Raw genomic sequence first — 19910 nt, 5'->3', positions numbered from 1 at the left:
CCTGACCTGGAGCACAGCAGCGCCCAGTAAATGCTCGGCAGCGAGTGGAGGAACAGGCGACCCGCCCTCACACCTGCCAGCCAGGGCCAGTCACACAGGCATCCCTAGGGGGTCTGAACAGCCGTTGGGGGGGCAGTGGTGGGGGACCAGGCGCGAGGGTTTGCACAGGGAGGCACAACGCTGCTGGGAAGCCTTCTCTTGAGTGCTCTGGTCACATGTGCAGGTCCCTCACACAGGCTCCGCCAAGGTCACCCCTATATCTGTTGGGTCAGTTTCCCTGCTGGAGCCCCATCTTCCCCAAATAACCCGATTCCTTCACAATTCGGCATGTGCTCCAGGCAGCTGCTTTGCGGCCTCCAGGAGCCAAGATGTTAGAGGAACTGGGTACTGAGGCGGGTGGGGATGACGCCGCACAGCCTGAGGACCCGCAGCTGCTGCAGGGCGTACGCGGTGCTGGCACTGGGGGGTGACACCCACGGGGCCCTGCAGTGGGTGGGGGTGGGAATTCTCAGAGGAACCCTGGGGGGGGGTGAAGGTGGACGGAGCAAGGCTGCACAGGCAGGTGGGATGGCCGGGCCCCCCCAGAGCTGCAGTCACAGGTTCCCCCTAGCAGGCCACCTAAGGCAGAGATTACTGTCACCCAGGCGCAGAACAGCATCATAACAGCTTAGTGGCAAAAGGACACGTTGCAAAGCAGCTCTCCTGCGAGGCCATTTGAATACATGTCTCTTAGCAGCAACCCCTTGATAAAGAAAGGGAGGAGTGACCCTGATGACCGAGCCAAGGTCTCTGTAAGCCACCAAGTGTCAGAACAGTGTCAGCTGGCTGGCACTATCAGCCTTTGGAGCTTAGCCACGCTGTTCCTAACTTCTCTGTCCGTGTCACCTCACTAGGTCTGAGCCTGAATTCCTTTCTTCTAAAAACAGTGCGTCATCTCAGCCTCACCTCATTCAGTTACTAAAACAGCACTGCCCAGTGAGAGGCCGCAGCAACAACGGCGCCGCTGACCAGAGCTGGTGGACATGGAGGGGAGCCGGCTGTGACGCTGGCTGAGAGGAAGGAGTCTGCGAGGGCAGTGCCCCTGCCTGGCCCACATGCCACCTGCCAGGTTCTCAGCGGGAATGACCCCTCCCGCTGAACGCTGCCGCTCTCCAGTGGCACACGGACGACTGTGAGAAAAATCTCTGGGCATCATCCCACTGGAGGGAAAACCTCAAGTGACAGTTCCAATGTTGCCACAGTGGAGGTCAGAATGGTGCTAAGACAGAAGAAAAGCCCGTAGACTTGGCTGTAGGGACACAGCCAGTCCTGCCCCCTTAACATGCTAGGAGCTTGGCCTCCCATGACTGGTGCTCCCAGGAGGTGCAGCTCCTTGGGGACTCAGCTGGACAGGGCCAGGAGGCGACCCTTGCAAAGCACAGATGGCTGGCAAAGCTGGGGTCCCGTGCCAGGTGCAGGGCCAGGCGGACCTGGGGCGAGCAGTGGGGGAGATGCTGGATGTGCCCATGGAGGCTGCTGTATGTGTCTGTCTGTGACTGTATTTCACGTGCAAAGAAACAGAACTCCAAAGACACAAAGGGCAGGGCCCCTGGGAGCTTCCAACTTGGGACTGAGGCCATCACCCTCCTGGGAGGGTGAGAGCAAGCCCATCTCCGCCAGCAGCGTTCCTGAGAAAATGAGCGAGGGGCTCAGATGTGCCCATCAGTTTAAGAGCGAGAGACGCGGGAGGGTAGGACCTGCCAAAGCCTTCCCCTTTTCTCCCCACATGGTCATTCAGCTCCGAACAACGGACCTGGACCGAAATGGCCGGCTCCTGAGGGGCTCTCCCAGTCAGGGCTTTGCAGGAGACGTGACCGTCTAAAGGAGCCGGTCACTGTCACGGCCCCCTGCTTGGTCACCTTTCCTTTCCCTGTGGGGGGAAGACCATGCCCCACAGCAGAGGCCTCATGTCCACTCACTGACCAGCCAGACCTCACGCCCACCCGACTGGCTCTGAGATCCCCTAACAGATTGCACGCCTCGCATCACCTCAGCCTCAGCCCCAGCACCGTCCAGAGCACTGACAGAGCATCTCGTTTCTAGAGAACAAGGTGGACTCCCACTCAGATGGAGAAGCTGGGAGAAAGGACCCTGTCATGGAAAGTGGGATACAGACCCCGCGAACGGGGAAAAAAGTAGCAGTAAGACATTTGCTGCTGCATCGGGGCGATCAGCCGGCTTTCCCCTTCCAGCTCCCACTTGAGGGCAAAGAGGAAGACCCTCCAGGCTCATCCAGGGCAGTCAGGAACACGGGGTGAGAGCAAGCAGGCGCATGGGGGGCAGCGTCCTTACCTCTACGACCGCGTTTATGGCGGTGTCACTGCCCAAGCTCAGCTCTGTGCCGGGGACACTGTTGCTAATGGTAGCAGGCAGGACACAGATGGGGACACAGAGCTCCTGGTGGCTGCCACGTGCCTCGGCGAACATGACCGAGCTCTCGAAAGCCTGAAGCAGGTGTGGGTGGTCAGCAGGCACCTGGCCCCTCACCTGCCGTCACCAGGTGGGGCCGAGAGCCTCCGTGCGTGTCAGGGGGAGAGGAGGCTGTGAGCTTGTGCTCTGAGAGCCGAGCTGTCCCGATGGGGCTCGGTGTGCAGGCCTCAGCAGGAGACCTGCCAGTGCAGGGGGCACAGGGTGGAGGCCTCGGCTGGGGCGCTCACCGCCCAGCACGAGGGAACGTAAGCAGGAGGCAGCAAAGCAGGGCTGGAGGCAGATTCGGGGTTAGTGGTGGATGAACAGCTGGGCCTTTCTTGGCACCTCGGAGGTGAAGAGAGCCCCCTGGCGACGCCGTGCACTGAGCAAGGCGCGGGACCCCACCGAATAACCCCTCGGGGAGACATCTGGGTGCCTCGGTGGTGCATCAGAAGGGGCCAGTCCCTGCATGTCCCTTTGCAGTTCTCACACAAGGCAGCCCCAAGGACCATGGCCCTACTTGCTTGGGAACCCCAAGGTGAAATTGTTCAGCTCCGATGCCAAAAAAGTCAGCTGTTCGGAGGCACATGGCAGGGGTCTGGCCATCTGCCTCAAGTGTTAATCAAATGCTCATTAGTGACACAGGCCCACAGTCTACAACCCCCGAGTCCACAAAGCTCCGGACACAGCCAGCGTTTGGCAGACATTTGTGGGCAAATGGGCCCATGTGTGGTCTCTATTTATCCCCCCAAGGGGACCACCGCATATCCTGCTGCAGGAAAGGTCACGTGGGAGGCAGCCTGGGACTCAGGCCCCCTGGACAAGCATGTGACCCCTGCTGCCCCAAGGATCCCCAAAACACACCAGCTTCGAGGGTGCCTGTGGCCTGAGGACGTGTGGACAGTGGGCCTGTGGGGGGTTAGTCCAAGACGCCGGGAGGAAGGTGAGGCGCGGGGTCACTCATCTGCTCCACGGCCCCTAAACGATCACCCGTCCACCCACCCATCTCCTGCCTCGGGCTCCAAGTGGACATGTCTCACAGCATCATGAAGCCGCCCTGGACACTGGAGCTGTCCACACTGAGAAGAGACTGGACAGAGTTTTAGGGAAACAGCCCTGGTCTCCAATCTGTTTACCATCACAATTCCGGCCCTCCGGCTGCAGGAATTGTGGCCAGCTGGCGGCAGTCACAGCCGCTCCGCGCTCAGTGCACCTCACTGCTGTGACTGGGAGGGCAGTGTGCGCTCTGGGGCGTGACAGCACCCACTTGGAGGCCCGTGCGTGGGGCCCCTGGGCGGCACCCTCATCTTTCTGATGCGCTAAGTGCACTGGGACCTGTGTTCCGTGAGGCACCTGTGAGCTAAGCGCAATGTTACAAGGACCGAATGGTTGTGAGGACAACTGGACACGCAGACGCGACAGCCGAGGACACGAAACCATCTTGGGCTCCCACCCTCGGCATCTTTGACCTTCTGGTCCAACAGCTCCCCATTGAAGGTATCCCGAAACCTGGGGGGGTCAACAACATCTAGATGCCAATGGCGCCCCCAGCCGAGTTCTGACGGAAAAAAATGTCCCTAAACATTGCAGATGTCCCCTGGGGGCAAAATCCCCACCCAGCTCTCTGCACAGACGGGCTGCTGGTACTAGAGACGACCAGGTCTATACCCTGAGCGCAGCAGGGCCAACCAGGTGCCACTACTGTCACCACAGCATCCGCTGGTGGCCTGCCTGCTCAGAGCAACAGAGCGAGGGGGACGGACCAACACAGCACTCGCTGGGGTCCTGGGTCCTCCAAGCAGATCAGGAGGGACGCAGGGCCCCCGTCCCACAGCTTGGCCCCTGGCCCGGCACACCCCCCTTCCTACTCGTGGCCAGCCCAGCCGAGTTCCGACCCACACGCACACCTCTGAGACGTACTCTACTTCCCTTTGGTGGAAACAAACTCAAGTCTGGGAGGAACAGCAGGTTCCACACGCCCGCGGGGCCCACGCCTGTCCCCGTAGTCTCGGGGCATGCTGAGTGCCCGCTCATCCCCAATCACCACCAAGACCACCGCGCTGGCACCAACGGAAAACCGCCTCCTTCATCACCCCAGTTTTGAGAAGCCAAGTGAATACAGCACCAGACCTGAAAGGTCATGAAATAAATCCCAAGACCCCGCTGAGGGAAGCCGGTGGGTAATCTGGAGTTTTTCCCTGGATATTTTGGTTTTCAAATTCTCAACAACACACATACAAGTATTAGATCTTTATAATCTAGAAAAACGTTCTCTGTAACAGAGGAGCCTGGAATTGCCAAGTGGGAGACTCTTGTCCTCGTGCCTGAAAGTGAAGATCAAAGACCACAAGGAATAAACACCACAGGACCTGCAGATGCCATCTTTCAAAGTCCCCCACTCCCATCCCCCACCCCGAATCCAGATGGTTCTGAGGAGGTAACAGGTAGGAAAAACGAACTTCCAGTTGCTTCTACTGCAAGCTCAGTGTAAGCAGAGTCAACATCCAACACAGGCAGGGAGAAGAGCGGTCAAAACAAAGACGAAGTTCGCTTGGGGACAGACAGGACCTTCCAATGCACAGCTCCAAGGCCCATCAGGAGTGGAATCAGTCCAGTCGCAGCAAAAGCAGGAGTGAATCGCCAGGAAAGCAGGAGCAGTGGTGCAGTGAGCAGTTAGGAGTGCACATAGGAGGGGTGCTCCAGCACGGGGACACAGGTGACACAGGGCAAGGCTTCTTAGTAAAAAAACCGCAGAAAATTTAGGAAGCAGAGGAGAGCAACGAACAAGCAGTAAGCGTTACTTGTCACTAGAATTTTATTGAAAAGCATTGTTTATATTTGTTTTTATTTACCAGCACTAGAAACAAACTGATGCCATGGGTTTTAAAAAAAAAAATCTTAGAAAAACATTCTCAAGATCTAGGTTTGCAAGGAAAATGAAACTTGAGAACTTACTGAAAAAATTTAGACACCAAATTGAAAAAAAAAAGCATCTTTTGGATACTGATCTTCAAACTCCCATGCCATTTCCCAAGTGTGACTTACGATGTATTTGTATGTTTATTGCCTTTCAATAAAAAAGTGCCTTAAAATAGCACCAATATTGTTTTAGAGGTAATTTAATATCCCCAATCTGCAAAGGGGAGAATGACGCCAGGGGCCACAGCCGAAAGTGTAACTAATGCTAAAGGTAGATTCAAGTCAATGAATAAAAGTACAAACACCTGGCTCAGATCCTGGCCTCAAACAGGGCCAGCGGACCAGGCAGTCACTGCAGTAAGGCGACAGAGGCTACAAGTAAGCTTGGCTCAGCCAAAAAGAAAAACAAAACAAAAAAATCACAAAACTAATTTTAATGATTATCCAAATCACAAAACACCATGACCCATGATGGCCTGAGCTGTAGACGCTCACTGTCACATAGGGACACATCGTCGTGGCCATGGCATGAAAAAAGAGTGGTATGAATCTTTGGAAGCTGGATCAGAGATGGTCAGACTTTTTTTCATACTTTTCTGGCAGCAAACCAACAACTCAGACCTGGCACTCGTTTCTGGTGCACTGGTAGATAAAAACGGGCTGGGTGCCCTTGGTTAGCGAGCGTCCATGCCACCTGCTTTGCTGGACACACACTTACGTCGGTGATGGTGTTCAGGGCAGTGTCGGCACCGATGCTGAAATCAGACCCCGGCACATTGTTGGAGACGGTGGCAGGGACCATAACCATAGGGACACAGAACTCCTCGTGTTTCTGCCGGGCGGCTAACAGTTCCAGCAGTCCCAGGTAGGCCTGTTGGACAAGCGTGTGCAGTTGGGGGACAGGAAGGGGAGAGGGCAGAAGGCACTGACAACTGCCAGAAAGTCAACGTGGAAACGGGTTAACGTCACCATGGGGACAAGCAGCTCTTTAAGCACAAAGGGGCCCATGGGACATCGTCATATAGATGCGAGACTACGTCTCTTATTGGCAAGGGTCTGAGTATCCAAGGCTTGCTTTTTCTTTCTCTAAAACGAAAGATTAGCATGGGGCTGACCTTGGTTGAACAGACATAAATTAAGGTAGCACAGACACAGAACAATGACTTGGCCACATAACTACCTTCCGCTCTGAAGAGCCCAAGGGCTTCAAGTTCAAGAGAATCATTTCTATTGACTTGAAAGACATCGGAACTCACTGAGCAGATGAACCCCTGCCAAGGAGTCAGTGTCACTTCCCGCTGGGCGAGTCTTGCCCCCTGCTATGCTGTGTGTCACAGTCGTCCAGTGGCAGTTGGGGCCTGGCTCGATGACCCCAGCTCCTGAGGATCCTGGTGGAGCTGGCACAGGCCATGCCGTTGCAGCCTACAGCACCGATGAGCCAGCAGGTGAGCACAGGTGGGACGTACCTCAAAGCCACCAATGATGAGCAGCGCGTTGATGCTGTGGGCATGCATCTGGGCAGCGATCTCCTCCAGGTACTTCCCGGGGAGTGTCCTGAAACAGGTCAGACAGCGCAGGTCAGACGGCCGCACACGGTGGCCGGAGCACTGCCAGCTCCCCGGCGGCTGCCTTGCCCCCATCTGCGCGGCCCAGCTGCGTGGCACTGAGCATGGAATGTCTGCTCTCTCCTCCCTGTGGCTGGTGGCGAGCAGCACAGGGAACCACACACAGCAGGAGTGGGCAGGGATCACGTCTCAAAAGGTGTATTTTCAAAAGAAAACAGGAAGAAGCTTTACGGCTGTCCAAAAGAATTGTACAGCCTCATTAGGTTGGAAAAAAACACAGTAACTTGTAAATACTCGTAACAAATATCGTTTGAAAGGAAACTGCCAGCTCTGTGCCTTATCCAATCTAACCTTTAAAGTCACACCCACTCGCTTTGTTGCTCCCCGCTTTATCACCTATCCCAAACACGCCGACAAGTGGGACCAGACACAGGATACTTGGTCACGCCCAGTCCCACGAGCCCACCCGACTGTTCCAGTCATTTCAAGTTCAAGAGAGAGAATCATTTCTACTGCCTTGAAAGCCAGGAAATGAAGTGTTTGTATTGCTGGTAGATTTATAAGAAGCCTCAGGGCAAACATGCAGGCCTGGGGGGCAGGGCACACAAATGGGCATCACGTCAGGACAAGATCCTTCCCAGTGTCTAGAGAGCATCAGCAGGACGGGCTGTCAGCTCGCCGAGAGCTACAAGCACAGCTCATAAAGCAAACAGCACCTGGGGTGTCACCGACGGGCTGCAGTGGCACAGCCCGCTTCCACCAGGGGCGCTCCGGGGCCTGGACAGCAAGCTGCTGGGGAGAAATGGCCATGTCTGTTCCCAGGGACAGTAAGCCACTATCAACAATGCTGTGATTCTGGTTTACATAGTACAGTCTCCGCAGCTCAGTGACATCATTTATCTTTGTCACCTCAAATGAGATGCAGGATTTCTACCCAGCATTTGATTCTTCAAGTCAGAGGATATGAGGAATTTGGGGAGGAAACGGTTCCCATTTTCTTCCTCCTGGGGCAGGGCAGGATGTGGCGTAGGGCCCCCTCCTGCTGGATCCCTTTCCAGCTTCTGTACCACTGCTGTTCTCTAGGAGACGGCTGTTTCTTCCCCCTAAGAGCAGGCTGGAATCAAGGCAGGAGATTACCGTTTTGTCCCAAGAATGGAGCCACCTTGTCCGGTCCAACCTCCGACATCCGACCAGCCGATTTCTTTTATCTAACGCGCAAACAGAATGATACAGCTGAAGTGAGAAAGCAAGGGAATTAGAAGCTTTATAACAGCCCAGCGGGCTGCGTGTCTGCAAGGATCTGTGAAGGGTTAGCAGACAGCTTCCATCATATGCTGAAGGAGTTAAGACACAAGCCAGAGACCAAGGTCCAGCCACTGGTGAAGCCAGGCCCCGCTGCCCACACAGCATCTCTGCACCTTAGTCCTGGCTCAGAAGGGTGCTTGTGTTGGCCAAATTCTACCATTGGGAAGTAAAAGAAAAATTAAGATTATCATTTTTCTCAATGGATATAAGATGTCGGCGAGGTATGTGCACCCTCCCCTCGGCACGCCTCAGCCTCCGGAGCTAGGTCTCTCTCTCCTCACTTACGCCCTTGCGGACCTGTGTCACGATTTTAAACACCATCTGTAAGCTGACGCCCCACCCCAACCCCCAACCCCGCCAACGTGCATCTTTTGCCCACGTCTCTTGAGCACCCAGAAACCACCTCTCTCTGCTCCCCGACAGCCCCCTTCAGATGCCCCCAACACTCCACTTAACACCTGCAAACCTCAGTACCTCTCACATTGCCCTGTGTCCATCAACTGCGACTCAGGACAGAAATGGACTCATTCTCGCCTCCGTTTCCACCCCTGTGCATATTTACTGAGCAAATCGTATTGGCCCTGCCTTCACAATACACACAGACCCTAGCAGACGTGTCGTGGACTCAGTGACCAGAATGAAGCAAATCCCCGCATCCCTGGCCGAGGTTACTACAGAAGGCCCGCCCCCTTAGTCCCCCTATAGGTCAGCATGGGCCACGTCCCTGCTCAGATCAGGCTTCTCAGGATAAGGGCCAAAGTCCTTACAATTACCTACTAAGGACCCACCCAGCCTGTCTGTGGGACACTCGCTCAGCCCTTCGACCCTGAGTCTGAGATGACCACGGCCCACACCAGCCCCTCTGGGTGTTTTTCTCTAGCACTGGTCACTTCCTAAGTGCTATTCAGTTACTCCATCTGTTTGTACTTAGCCTCCTCTCCCTCCCTAAGATGCAAACTCACGGGGCTGCAGTTCTGTCTGCCCTCTTAGCTAACAGGACCCCGCCATCTGAGGGCTCGGTACAAGGTTGCCCAGCAACCGGGGGAGTTAACACTATGGACCAGGACGCCCTTGGTCTAGCGTACAGGACTCGCAGCCCTCCACGGTGTTTGAGACGCTGCCCTGCCATCTGGGTCAAGTTAATGTCTCCGCACCCCTTTCTCACGTAAGGAAAATGGGGACAACAGCTCCGATTTACTGTGCAATGCAAACCAGTTAACGCACGTCAATCCCATGGGTGCACCGAGAGCCTTCCCTAGGACGGGACCCTAAAGCAGAAGCTGTGCTCCCCACCCAGCGGAGTCCCAGGTCCCCCATTTCCCTACGGCGTCCCGTGCCCCGTGCCGGGCGCCTCCTGAGGAACCCACCTGGCCTTTGGCAAAGCCCTCGAAGCCGTCGTATACTGCAAGCATCCTGTGTCCAGAGGAGATACCCATACGCACGGCCGAGCGCACGGCCGCGTTCATCCCGGCAGCCGGTGCGCCCACGTTGACGATGCCCACGTTGCAGCCGCTCTGCAAGACAGAGGGCGTGTGGCACCTGTCACAGGAGTGTCCCCACTTGTACTCATGTACACTCAGGAAGTGGCCCGCCTGCCACCAGCTGCCAGCCACCAGGGACATCCATGGCAGGAAGGCAGCGAGGGACGGGGACATGTAGCACCACCACCCACCTTCTGGATCTGGGAGTCTGGCTTCTTGATGGCGAGCAGCTTGTAGGTGTTGAGGTTCCCCTCGAAGCTCCTGGAAGAAAAGAGGCTGCTGGACCAAGTGTGGAACATGGATGGCACAGGAGGGAGCTCACCCAGGCAGCCGGAGCGCACAGTCAGCAAAGGGCCCCACCCCTCAGGGGAAGGGAAGCGAACGTTACCCTGAGTCCCGCCAGCCCTCGTGGGGACACAGCACCATGTGTTTCCAGGTACCTGAACACACACAGTGTCAGCAGGCTAGGGAACAAAGGCATCCATACGCTCAGGTCTCTTACCCAACACACTAGACACCTGTCACTTACCTTAATGTTGTTAGGTTCCGACACCCACCCCAGCCCCGCCCACCCCAAAGAGACAGACAAACCATTTCCCCCTCACTGTCACCCAGGCCCACGACCTGCAGACTTCTCACAGCTCACGGGCCTTCTGAGCGGCCAGGCTGCCAGCACACATCCCCATGACACAGTGTCCTTCAGAACAGTCACCTTCCCCGCAGCTGCACGGCCTCCTTGAACCTCCTCTCATCCATCGCCTTCTGTACGTCCTGGGTCTTTGAGGAGATGACGAGAGGAAGAAGGCAGTATCAGAGGCAGTGGTGCGTCCTCGCATCCCGGTAGAGAGGCGGAGCCCACTTGGTGCCTTTTCCCCGTCCCCTCACACCCAACCCTCCATGCTGGCAGCCTGGCGGAGGCACATCTGCACCAGGCTGTAGCCAGCCTGTCACTGCCAGGCTCAGGCCACTTGGTAGGAAAGAACTTCCCTCCCACAGGCTTTTGCAAATGATGCATCTAAGGTCACATCCAATAAGCCCTGTGACTTAACTAATCACCTCTCTATATGTTATAAAATGTATATACTTCAGAGCCCCTGGAAAGACCCAGTGGGATGACAGTGACAAAGAGACTCTGAGAAATAACAGACAAGAACAACTTCTACTGAGAGTTCCTGAAGTGGGACATTGTACCCCGGGGCCTGGAGGTGGCAGGTGCATGTTGGGATGTCACCTGAATTAGCCATGCCAGTGTCACATCACAGATTTGGATGCCCTTGGGGACAGGACAGCAGGACATGCTGAAATCTGAGAGGACAAGGACATCCTGGCCCACTCCTCAGTCTCCTGGGAGCCCTTTTCCTGCATTTCGTCTTTGACTTGTTGACAGAAACCCTCGCGGTGCTTCCAGCACAAGCCTCCCTCACAGACGGGGCTCCCTCTCAGGGGACGGTTACACTAAGTGCCACAGAATGTGGAGGGGCCACGTGCTAGACAGCCTGCTGCTGCGCCCCCGAGGCAGTGCCTCGTATCTGGGGGTGGTCACTTAACTCCCTGTGCCTCTGCCAGCACTGGGCACGGCACCGAGGCGCCTGCTCTCACCATCTGCACGCACTCCACCAGGGGCACGCGCACCGCCTGGTTCCCGCTCAGTGACACCACGCAGGCCGGGGTCTCTGGGGTGGCCTGCAGAAGGGCAACCACGGCCTCCACGCCCATGCGGCTGGCCTGCAAATGACATTGACCAGGTCAGTGAGCCCACGGCCCGGCCAAGGCAGCATTCCCACTGGAGACCCCCAGGCAGGTGTGTCCACGGGCTCCGACCCCCAGTCCCTGGTTGTTTAGACAGCCCCATGTGTTCTAAACGTGCCCTTCAACTTGCCCTCTGTTCCCCGGAGTCCAGGCAGGTACCACAGTCCTTCCCACTGCGCCCACCTCCCACTAAGAGATTCCAACTCCACTAAGGACTGGCGGGGAGGGAGGGCAGGGGACTGTTGGGAGCCAGTTAGTCTCCCAGCGACAACGGGGCCAGAACCTCCAGGAACTGGCCACCCCAGGCTGAGGCTGATGCTCTCTGGTGGCGCTACTGAACATTGGTCAGTCTCTGCAGCGAGCAGGTTCCCTGTGCTCCCAGAAATGTTCCTTTCCTTGTGAATTTGCCGGACAGTTCCCGCTGCACTTACCAAAATCCTGTCAAAGGCCGAAGGCGTCCCGCCCCTCTGCACGTGTCCAAGTATGGTCACACGCGTGTCGTAGCCCAGCTGTGTCACCACCAGCTGTGGGAAACACAGATGGGCAGATCAGCTCCCACCAGGGGGTAGGGGGTAGGGGCTGAGAAAGGATTTTCTACTTTTTCCTCAGGTATGCATGGCACAAGTAGTTCACTTCCCAAAGACATGCTCTGTTTAATGGCTAGATGAAATTTTTTAAAAATAACGGTTTTAGCAAATAAAATCTTTATTTTTCCTACCTCTCAAATGGACATAAACATGATGGAAAACAACACTGCTTCTGTAGCGTGTGTTGAAAGTATGATTAACACTTTATAAAAATGCGAACATTCCCGAATCACCCTACATTTGTACAACTGTATTTGACAAGCACAACACAGTAAATCAAGGTGACCCCCCACACCCGGCCGGGACCCCCGTGAACACAACCGGGTCTCCGAGACCTCACTGACTCCTCTACGAAAATAATGGGGCTGGGTCCTGTGAATGCCTTCTGGCTCTCACGATCCACTCTCTCTCAATATGTTAAGACTCAGATGCACAGCTGGCCCGGGAACAAAGGTGGCGGAACAGAGAAACCAACTTGCAAAGCCAAGTGGATAACACCCTTTGCCCGGAGAGGTGGCTTCAACCACAGCCTGTCTGTCTGTCTGTCTCCCAGATGTTTCGTCCAGAACGAGCCCAGTTGACTCTGTAACTGGGGAGCCCAGGCGATCCCATCACAGGCCTGACAAGCCAGCACCCGTGCCTGAGCCTTGCAGCAACAGGACGTGGTGTGGGCCTGTCTGCAGGTGGGAAGGGCAGTGACTCACGTGCAACAACTGGGCTTTCTTTGTGAGGACATGCTCAGCGCATGCTCCCCGGGGTGGGGGTGGGGGTGGGGGTGGGGGTGGGAGGGGGACTGGCCGGGACAGGACTCGCGGCCGGGGGTGGACCCTCCTGGCTCTCAGGGCAGCCGGTGTCCAGAGCAGAACCCTCCCCGTCCCACCATGCCCCATTTCCTCTCTTTGCCGGGGGAGCTCTGGCCCTTTGGGAATATTTCTCCAGAAGCCGGGAGCTGTATGATTCTCATGTCACTAAAGTTATGAGTCACCGTGAAAATATTTTTAACTGTCAGGAAGAACAAAAATTATTTTCAAAATAATAATGGCAAGTGCCAAACCCAAGCCCTGCCAATCGTGTTACGGTGACCCATTCCAGGCACACTCACCTCCTTGATTTGCTCTGAGGTAATAGGCTTATTCTGGGTATCGATTGCTCCTTCGGCCACAATGATGATATTCAGTCTTTTTTTTCGGGCTCGGTTCTAAGGAAACAGAAAATGAAGATCCTAAAATGCCTAAACCGCTCTTAACAACAACAAAACCGTGGCAGGGCCCCACCTCCGCCCCTTGAACTGGCCTCTTGCCAGGTAGAACCGTCACCTAATTTCACAAGCTGTTTCCTAATGACACCGAAAGAAGGTGAAGGTGCTCTGGGTGAGCGGGGGACAGGGAGGGGCCTTTGAGACTTGGTGATGTCACGGCACGTGAGGTGGCCCCAGACAGTGCCCCAGATGGTGGTGTGCCCAAAGGCTGCTCCCCCACCCGTCTCCCTGCAAATCAGCTTCTCATTTTCTTCAAAAACCAGACTTCCTGCCACTTCCTGTGATCCCAGCCCCCACCGGGGAATTCTCTGCCATTGGGACCAGAAGATACTGCGCCCAGGCCTGGGCAGGAGGCAGGTGGGCACAGAACGGAGGGCAGGAGAACGCAGAGCCCAGCCGGGCCAGAAAGCAACCCTGCCACCCTCATGGCAGGGGCAGCCATGCAGATGCTGCTGGGACACTGGGGCTGCTGCCCTCATGGGCTCAAGGCAGTCACCCGGGGGCCCTGAAATCACTCTTGGCCAGTTTGCTCTAATGCCCCTCAGGAAGGAGGATCGGTGGCGGGTGTGAGCGGCGTGGGGCAGTGAGGCCCAGGCGGGCAGTGTCGGAGCTGCCCCTGCCAGAAGCCCAGAGGACGTCCCCTGCTGTGCTGTCCTCACGGGCTGCCCCATCTGTGTTGCGGGCACAAATACATGTGCTGCGTGGTTTGGGGGAGCTTTCATTAGAGACATTAATAGGTGTGCTATACCTTGAAGAATGTATTAATCAGAAACATTTTCAAAAAGGTGTAAAGATGAAGACTACGCTAGTGTGTATTTTAGCATCATCTGAAAACGCGAAAACTGAAGTAATGACACATCCAGAAACAGGGACTCGGCCCGACAGCCACGCTTCCACCACAACACCAACACCCCCGCGCGGTCAGAAGTAACAGAAGCAGCCTTATCTGTGCACCTTGGGCCTCTCTGGACCAGTGCATTCCCTCACTGACCCGTCACACCGTCGCTAAGGAGCCCCCATCCCCACAGTACAGCTGAGGAGCGTAGGACCCGAAAGGTGCGGCCCTGTGCCCAAAGTTACCCTGGGGGCGGCAGAGCCAGTACCCAATGCCTTTCCAGTCCCATACTGTAATGCCTGTGAGACCTGGGGTCGCCTGGGGCTTGCTTCCTGGGCCAATTTATCCAGTGAGATCCTTAGAAAAGCCCCCGCAGTGCTGCATTAAGGACCAACAAAAACCAGTGACAGGTACAAGATTACAGGTATTATCCCATGGGAGGTAATTAAGTGGACGTCCTCTGCGGCACACAGGAGAGGCATGCCACCCTCCTCTCACACAATCAGCTGCATGTCTCCCAGCACCAGCTGTTGGCAGAGAATGCCACCAGGTACCCAGGTCAGACCGGGAGCAGTGAGCTCACTGTCACGCCGCGGTCCTGTCCGTACTTCGGACACTCCCCAAGTCACCGGTCTGGTTACATTTAAGGGCCTCAACTTCAGATGGGGGTGATTCTTCCTGGGAAAAGGACAGCGCTAAGCAAGTTTCTTACACAGGGTTTTAGGTCAGCAAAGTTTACCTGGTACTCCCCCACATCGGAGTTTCTGTCCTGAAAGCTGAACGCTGTTCTAAAGGGACACCTCACATGCCTTCCTTAGAGGGACATTCACCTTACAGGAATAATCCACTGTGACACGACCATGCCACAAATGATGGACACAAGGGAAAAGACTGCTTCAAAGTAATTTGCCCACAGTTGGACCTGATGGTGAGCCCCGTGGTGGGGACACAAGGACAGAGTTGTCATGAGGTATTCCGCAGTGCCGTGGGGAACTGCGGTTAAACCCAGGTTTGCTCAGGCCGCTTTGTGGAGACAGAGTGGGGAACAGCTTTCTCCCCAGCTCTGATTTCGTTCAGTGGCCACAGTGACAAGTTTCCTCTTCTACTTAGAATGTCAACATCTGCTTTGCGCAGAGAATGCAGCTGCCGTTTGTGTACTACGTTGGGACGTGGGTGCCCGTGTGAACAACCAATGTATGTGTGTCCCCCCACCCACCCAGGCAAGGCGACCAGTGTGTATTCATGTTAGAACCCTAAGTCTCCACCTGTGGTAGCCTCTGTCCAAACTGAGAACCGTGAAGGTACTCACCAGCCACGGCCAGCACAGCGTGACCTGGATGGGGGCAGCCGAGGGGCCAGTGTCCCACTCACCTCTGACAGCTTGATGCACATTGTCTCCTGCCAGCCTTCCTCTGGCGGAGATTCCGGAAGGAACACCCAGTCTGCCCCGCAGGCCAAGCCGCTCACTAGAGCCAGGTACCTATGTGGGAACAGCAAGGATCTTGTAAGGCTGCCCCCGGCACCCAGAACTCAGGACGGCTTGGGTGTGCCGAGGACCGCCGGCTGCCCCACCCCTCCAGGGGGCATTTGCTATGGGTGCAGGGCTCTCCATGGGCTGAGGGAGGGTCTTTTCCACTTGAGTGGGATCTACCCACACGTACCCGCAGTGTCTCCCCATAACTTCCAGAACGAAGGTCCTCTGGTGACTGCAAAAGAGACAGGAAATGTCCACTTACCACCACTGGGGGCAGCAGAGTCAAGCACTCACAGCCAAGCTGGACCAAAAGACCACTTCATAATCATGGCAGGGACCCAAGCCTCCAACAGGGGGCCCATTTCCTACAGAAGTAAATGCTGCCGCAAGAGCGTCTCAAACTCTTGTGAGTAACAGGGATCGGGCAGCGAGCACACTTTCTGGTTCCCGATTTTATAACTTGTCCCCCCACACACTAACACTCCAGGACACTGCCACTCTCTGTCCAAGACCGTGGCCACCTGGGCACACTCAGCCACTCCTACGGTCCAGCACCACGACTGGACACAGCCCACAGCAAACCCAAGACAGAAAGGTTGATTGGTGCCCAGTGACGGCAGAAACTAACTGCTGTGCGTGGCCCTTCAGAACCCTGGAGAGATAACATGGCTTTCCCAGGCCCTGAGGTGAGCTAGTCTCAAAGTCCTCATGCAGGAAATGGGATACGCGTGTTCTGCTGACTTTCTCACATTGTGATGACAGCTTCAGAAACTCTAGCACCATCTAAGGAGTTACTACTAGTACAATGATTCTGCCAGAAGTCTGTGTCACTGTGGACAAGACATCACCACTTCATCCACTTTGGCACATGGCAGGTTAGAAATGTAACCGTGAGGTGACACGTGGTAACACACACACACTCTTACTTTCCGCTATTCCTCTGGGACTCTAGATAATGATGGCTTTGTCCTCTGTTCTCTAGAGTCTCTCCAATTAACACATTTTTCTTCTATAATTGGGGGCAGGGGGGTGACTAACTTCATAAAATTGAAAATAAAAAGAAAACCAGAGAACAATTTTCTTACACTGGTTTCTAACACTCAAGTGACAAGTCTTGCACCAGGACACCCTCTGTGGAACCTTCCAGGGCCAGCATTAGCACCCACGCCATGGCTCACCGGGCCGCATGCTACCTACCTGCCCACCCACCCGCCCCCTGGTCCCCCCGGGAGGTCCTACCTCTGGGCAGTTGTCATGATGGCATCCACAACTTCGATTATCCGGTGCAGGGCGGAGTCCGTGCCGATGGTCATGTCGGTGCCGCAGAAGTCGTTGTCGATGGAGCCCACCATCCCCACCACGTTGAGGTGCGCATGCTTCTCCACGTCCCGCTTGTCAATCTTGCCTGCGGGGGACACAAGCCACACCGTCCATCACAGCGAGCAGCCCGCCCATCCGCCGGCGTGGGACACAGGATGGCTGTGAGCAGAGGGACCTGCCATTCTGGACACGTCTTCTACCTATCGCTTTGTTTTCTCACAGCTCTGCACGACCGAATTCTGTACACTCATGGAAATAAAAGCCAGACAATGGTGGGTGTGATTAAGGGATAGGAGCTGTCATAGATGACAGCATGGGTACTAAATAGGGGGAAGGGAAGGGTTTACACCATGCCATCGGTGGATCAAATCTGAGTTGTCCAGTGACGGCCCGGGAGAACAGTGTGGCTCTGAATGTGGACACGTGACAATCACAGAATTAACAAAAGTAGGTACTTGAGAATATCACATAACCATCACAGAGGCTTCTCACAGGTCCACGGTGGCCTCTGCTTAACACTGTCAGGAAAGCCCGACGGGGCGGGCAGATTGCGGTGAGGGTAGCTCAGCCTAGGACTTAGGTGGCTAGTTTTCCTCTGTCACCACCAAGCCCACGCCAGACAGAAGGTATCATGAGGCCTTTGCTGCTCGGGTCTGCTGGCCACTCATCGGTGGAGTCTACAGAACTCAGGGCACGTGCCCCAGTGCGCTTTCGGCCTTTCGTACAGCATCCGTCAGCTCAGGCATACACCTCCGCTGGTCATATTTTGTGTCCACCTGGAATTATGTGCCAGCATCTACCACAGCACAGCAAAGTAAATACTCTTATTATCGTTATTATCTGAGGGCCAATTTAAGTCCTGAGGTGGTGGCTATAAGATCTGGCATACCACGAATACCTCTGGGACAGTGAAGCCGGTGGTATGCATGAGGTCCAAGCTCTCTGAAGGGAAGGGGGGACCAGAGCGGGGGACAGAAACCCTAGGAGACGACGCACGCAGACGCAGAAACGGACCATTTTGGGCCAGCTCGTCCAGCAGCCCGCTCCACTCCTCCCGGAAGATATTGGCCCCGGTGAGGCTTCCATCCCCGCCGATCACACAGAGGTTGGTGATGCCCAGCTTGACCAGGTTGTAAGCAGCACTCAAGCGGCCTTCCCGAGTACGGAAGGCCTTGCAACGGGCGCTGCCGATGATGGTCCCTCCCTGGGAAAGAAATGAAATCCTGTTATCTGTCTCCTTCCAACTGGACACGAAGCTGGAGAGACAGGCACATGTGAGGACTGATGTACAAATGGGACTTTGCAATCAGGTTTCCCTCCTCTTAATCTTTGGAGTGGGTCCACCATCAAAGCTTGTAGTGTTCCCATTTTTAGCTCCATCCTGGAATTCAATGGACAGAGATACGGGCAGCACGCCTGGGGGGGGCCAAGTGGGGTAGGGAAACAAGGAGAAACGGCAGCCGTCAGTGAAGCACGCAGAGCAGAGTCTGCAAGGGGACGGCAGCCACCTGGGAAGCCGGCGGTAAGGCTGTGCAGCGGGCTGGGCTGGGCACCGTGCTCCCTGAGCCTAAGACCAGCCAGAGATGCGTGTGCCCAGCAGCCCAGGGAACAAGGCTCCCGCTCCATCTGCCAGAGCTCAGCATGACTGCAGGCACAATGGACAGGAATGTGTGAGCCAGAGGGATTTACTTTCCCACTACACCTCCCCGGCCTTAAAGGCCAAATCTTAAGAAAACTTAAATTCAGTCATCCAAATGTCTGGGAGCGACAACTCATGATCTCTCCCACTCAGTATTCATAAATGAAGTTGTATTTCTAGTTGTATTTAGAAAAATGAAGGGCTGCCTTACACCCATCACGGGTCACTTATAAAACCGGGACTTGCGTGCAATCCTTCAAGTGCCTGCTCAGTCAGAGAGCTCAGTCATCATCAGCAGGGACCCTGTGCTAATAATAATGGGCAGTATGATGGGGACAGTGGTATGACGTGCCACAGCACAGGCGAGCCTGGGGCGGCAGGTGCAAGGCGCAGAGCAGGGCTAACCTGGTTCTCTGGACTTTCATTTGACCAAGAGCAGTTGAGGGTCATGTAATTCCTGAGGACTGGAAGTTAAGCCAGCAGCACATAAACAGGGAGGAGACAGCACAGACAGGGCCTCAGGGGGGAAAGCGGGTCCACTAAGATGCGGTCAGTAGGCGACACGCACCCACATGCACACACACATGCACACACCCACACATGCACGCACATCCGCATGCATACACCTGCACACACACATGTGCACACCCACATTCATACACGCACACATGCATGCACATGCACACCCGCATGCATATACCTGCATACACTCATACACATGCAGACCCACATACACACACACCTGCACACACGTGTGCACACCCACATGCACACCTGCATACACGCATGCAAATACACAAACCTGCATGCACACACATGCACACCCGCATGCATACACCTGCATACACACATGCACACACATGCATGCACACACATGCACACTCGCATGCATACACCTGCATACACACATGCACACACATGCATGCACACGCATGCACACTCGCATGCATACACCTGCATACACACACTTGCACACACGCACGTATGCACACCCACATGCATATACATGGGTGCATACACACACACCACAACCACACTTGTATCTCCCATCTTCTGCACAATCACAATAGCAGAACGGAAATGTTCTTTTCATACACAGTGTGCTTTCTGGAATTTAGATGACACTACCCTAATTGTCTGCAAATATTTCCGTCCCTAAGCATGTATGGGTGCAATACTGTCCTTCAGTCTCTGTCCAGGAGAAACAGAGCAAAGAAGGTCCACGTGCAGACTTACAGATCTGTGGTCAGCATTAAAACATGCACCCCACTAGCACCCCCAGCTTTACTGAGATGTAGTTGAGATGCAACACTGTGTAAGTTTAAGGTGC

General features: G+C 55.3%; 1 protein-coding gene across 3 annotated transcripts in view; it reads right to left on the bottom strand.

Moving 5' to 3' along the window:
• Window positions 1–19910, bottom strand: part of PFKP (phosphofructokinase, platelet) — a 65639-nt gene that overhangs the window by 7979 nt on the left and 37750 nt on the right. For 2 of the 3 annotated variants that reach the window (XM_074325042.2, XM_074325043.2), the window contains 13 exons: window positions 17956–18145; window positions 16861–17026; window positions 15809–15853; window positions 15519–15627; window positions 13157–13252; window positions 11899–11991; window positions 11318–11443; window positions 10431–10495; window positions 9910–9979; window positions 9605–9751; window positions 8070–8140; window positions 6834–6921; window positions 6086–6238 (listed from right to left, as the gene is read on the bottom strand). In XM_074325042.2, the coding sequence (XP_074181143.2) occupies window positions 6086–6238; window positions 6834–6921; window positions 8070–8140; window positions 9605–9751; window positions 9910–9979; window positions 10431–10495; window positions 11318–11443; window positions 11899–11991; window positions 13157–13252; window positions 15519–15627; window positions 15809–15853; window positions 16861–17026; window positions 17956–18145 (1419 nt within the window). Of the gene's footprint in view, window positions 1–2331; window positions 2485–6085; window positions 6239–6833; window positions 6922–8069; window positions 8141–9604; window positions 9752–9909; window positions 9980–10430; window positions 10496–11317; window positions 11444–11898; window positions 11992–13156; window positions 13253–15518; window positions 15628–15808; window positions 15854–16860; window positions 17027–17955; window positions 18146–19910 lie in introns of all 3 variants that reach the window. The other variant, XM_074325044.2, reaches the window with a different exon arrangement.

The sequence above is a fragment of the Rhinolophus sinicus genome, chromosome 1 (assembly GCF_057876585.1).
Source record: "Rhinolophus sinicus isolate RSI-liver-muscle chromosome 1, RSI-T2T, whole genome shotgun sequence".
In the NCBI taxonomy this organism is placed as follows: Eukaryota; Metazoa; Chordata; class Mammalia; order Chiroptera; family Rhinolophidae; genus Rhinolophus; species Rhinolophus sinicus.
This window is presented reverse-complemented; position numbering and strand designations above follow the sequence as displayed.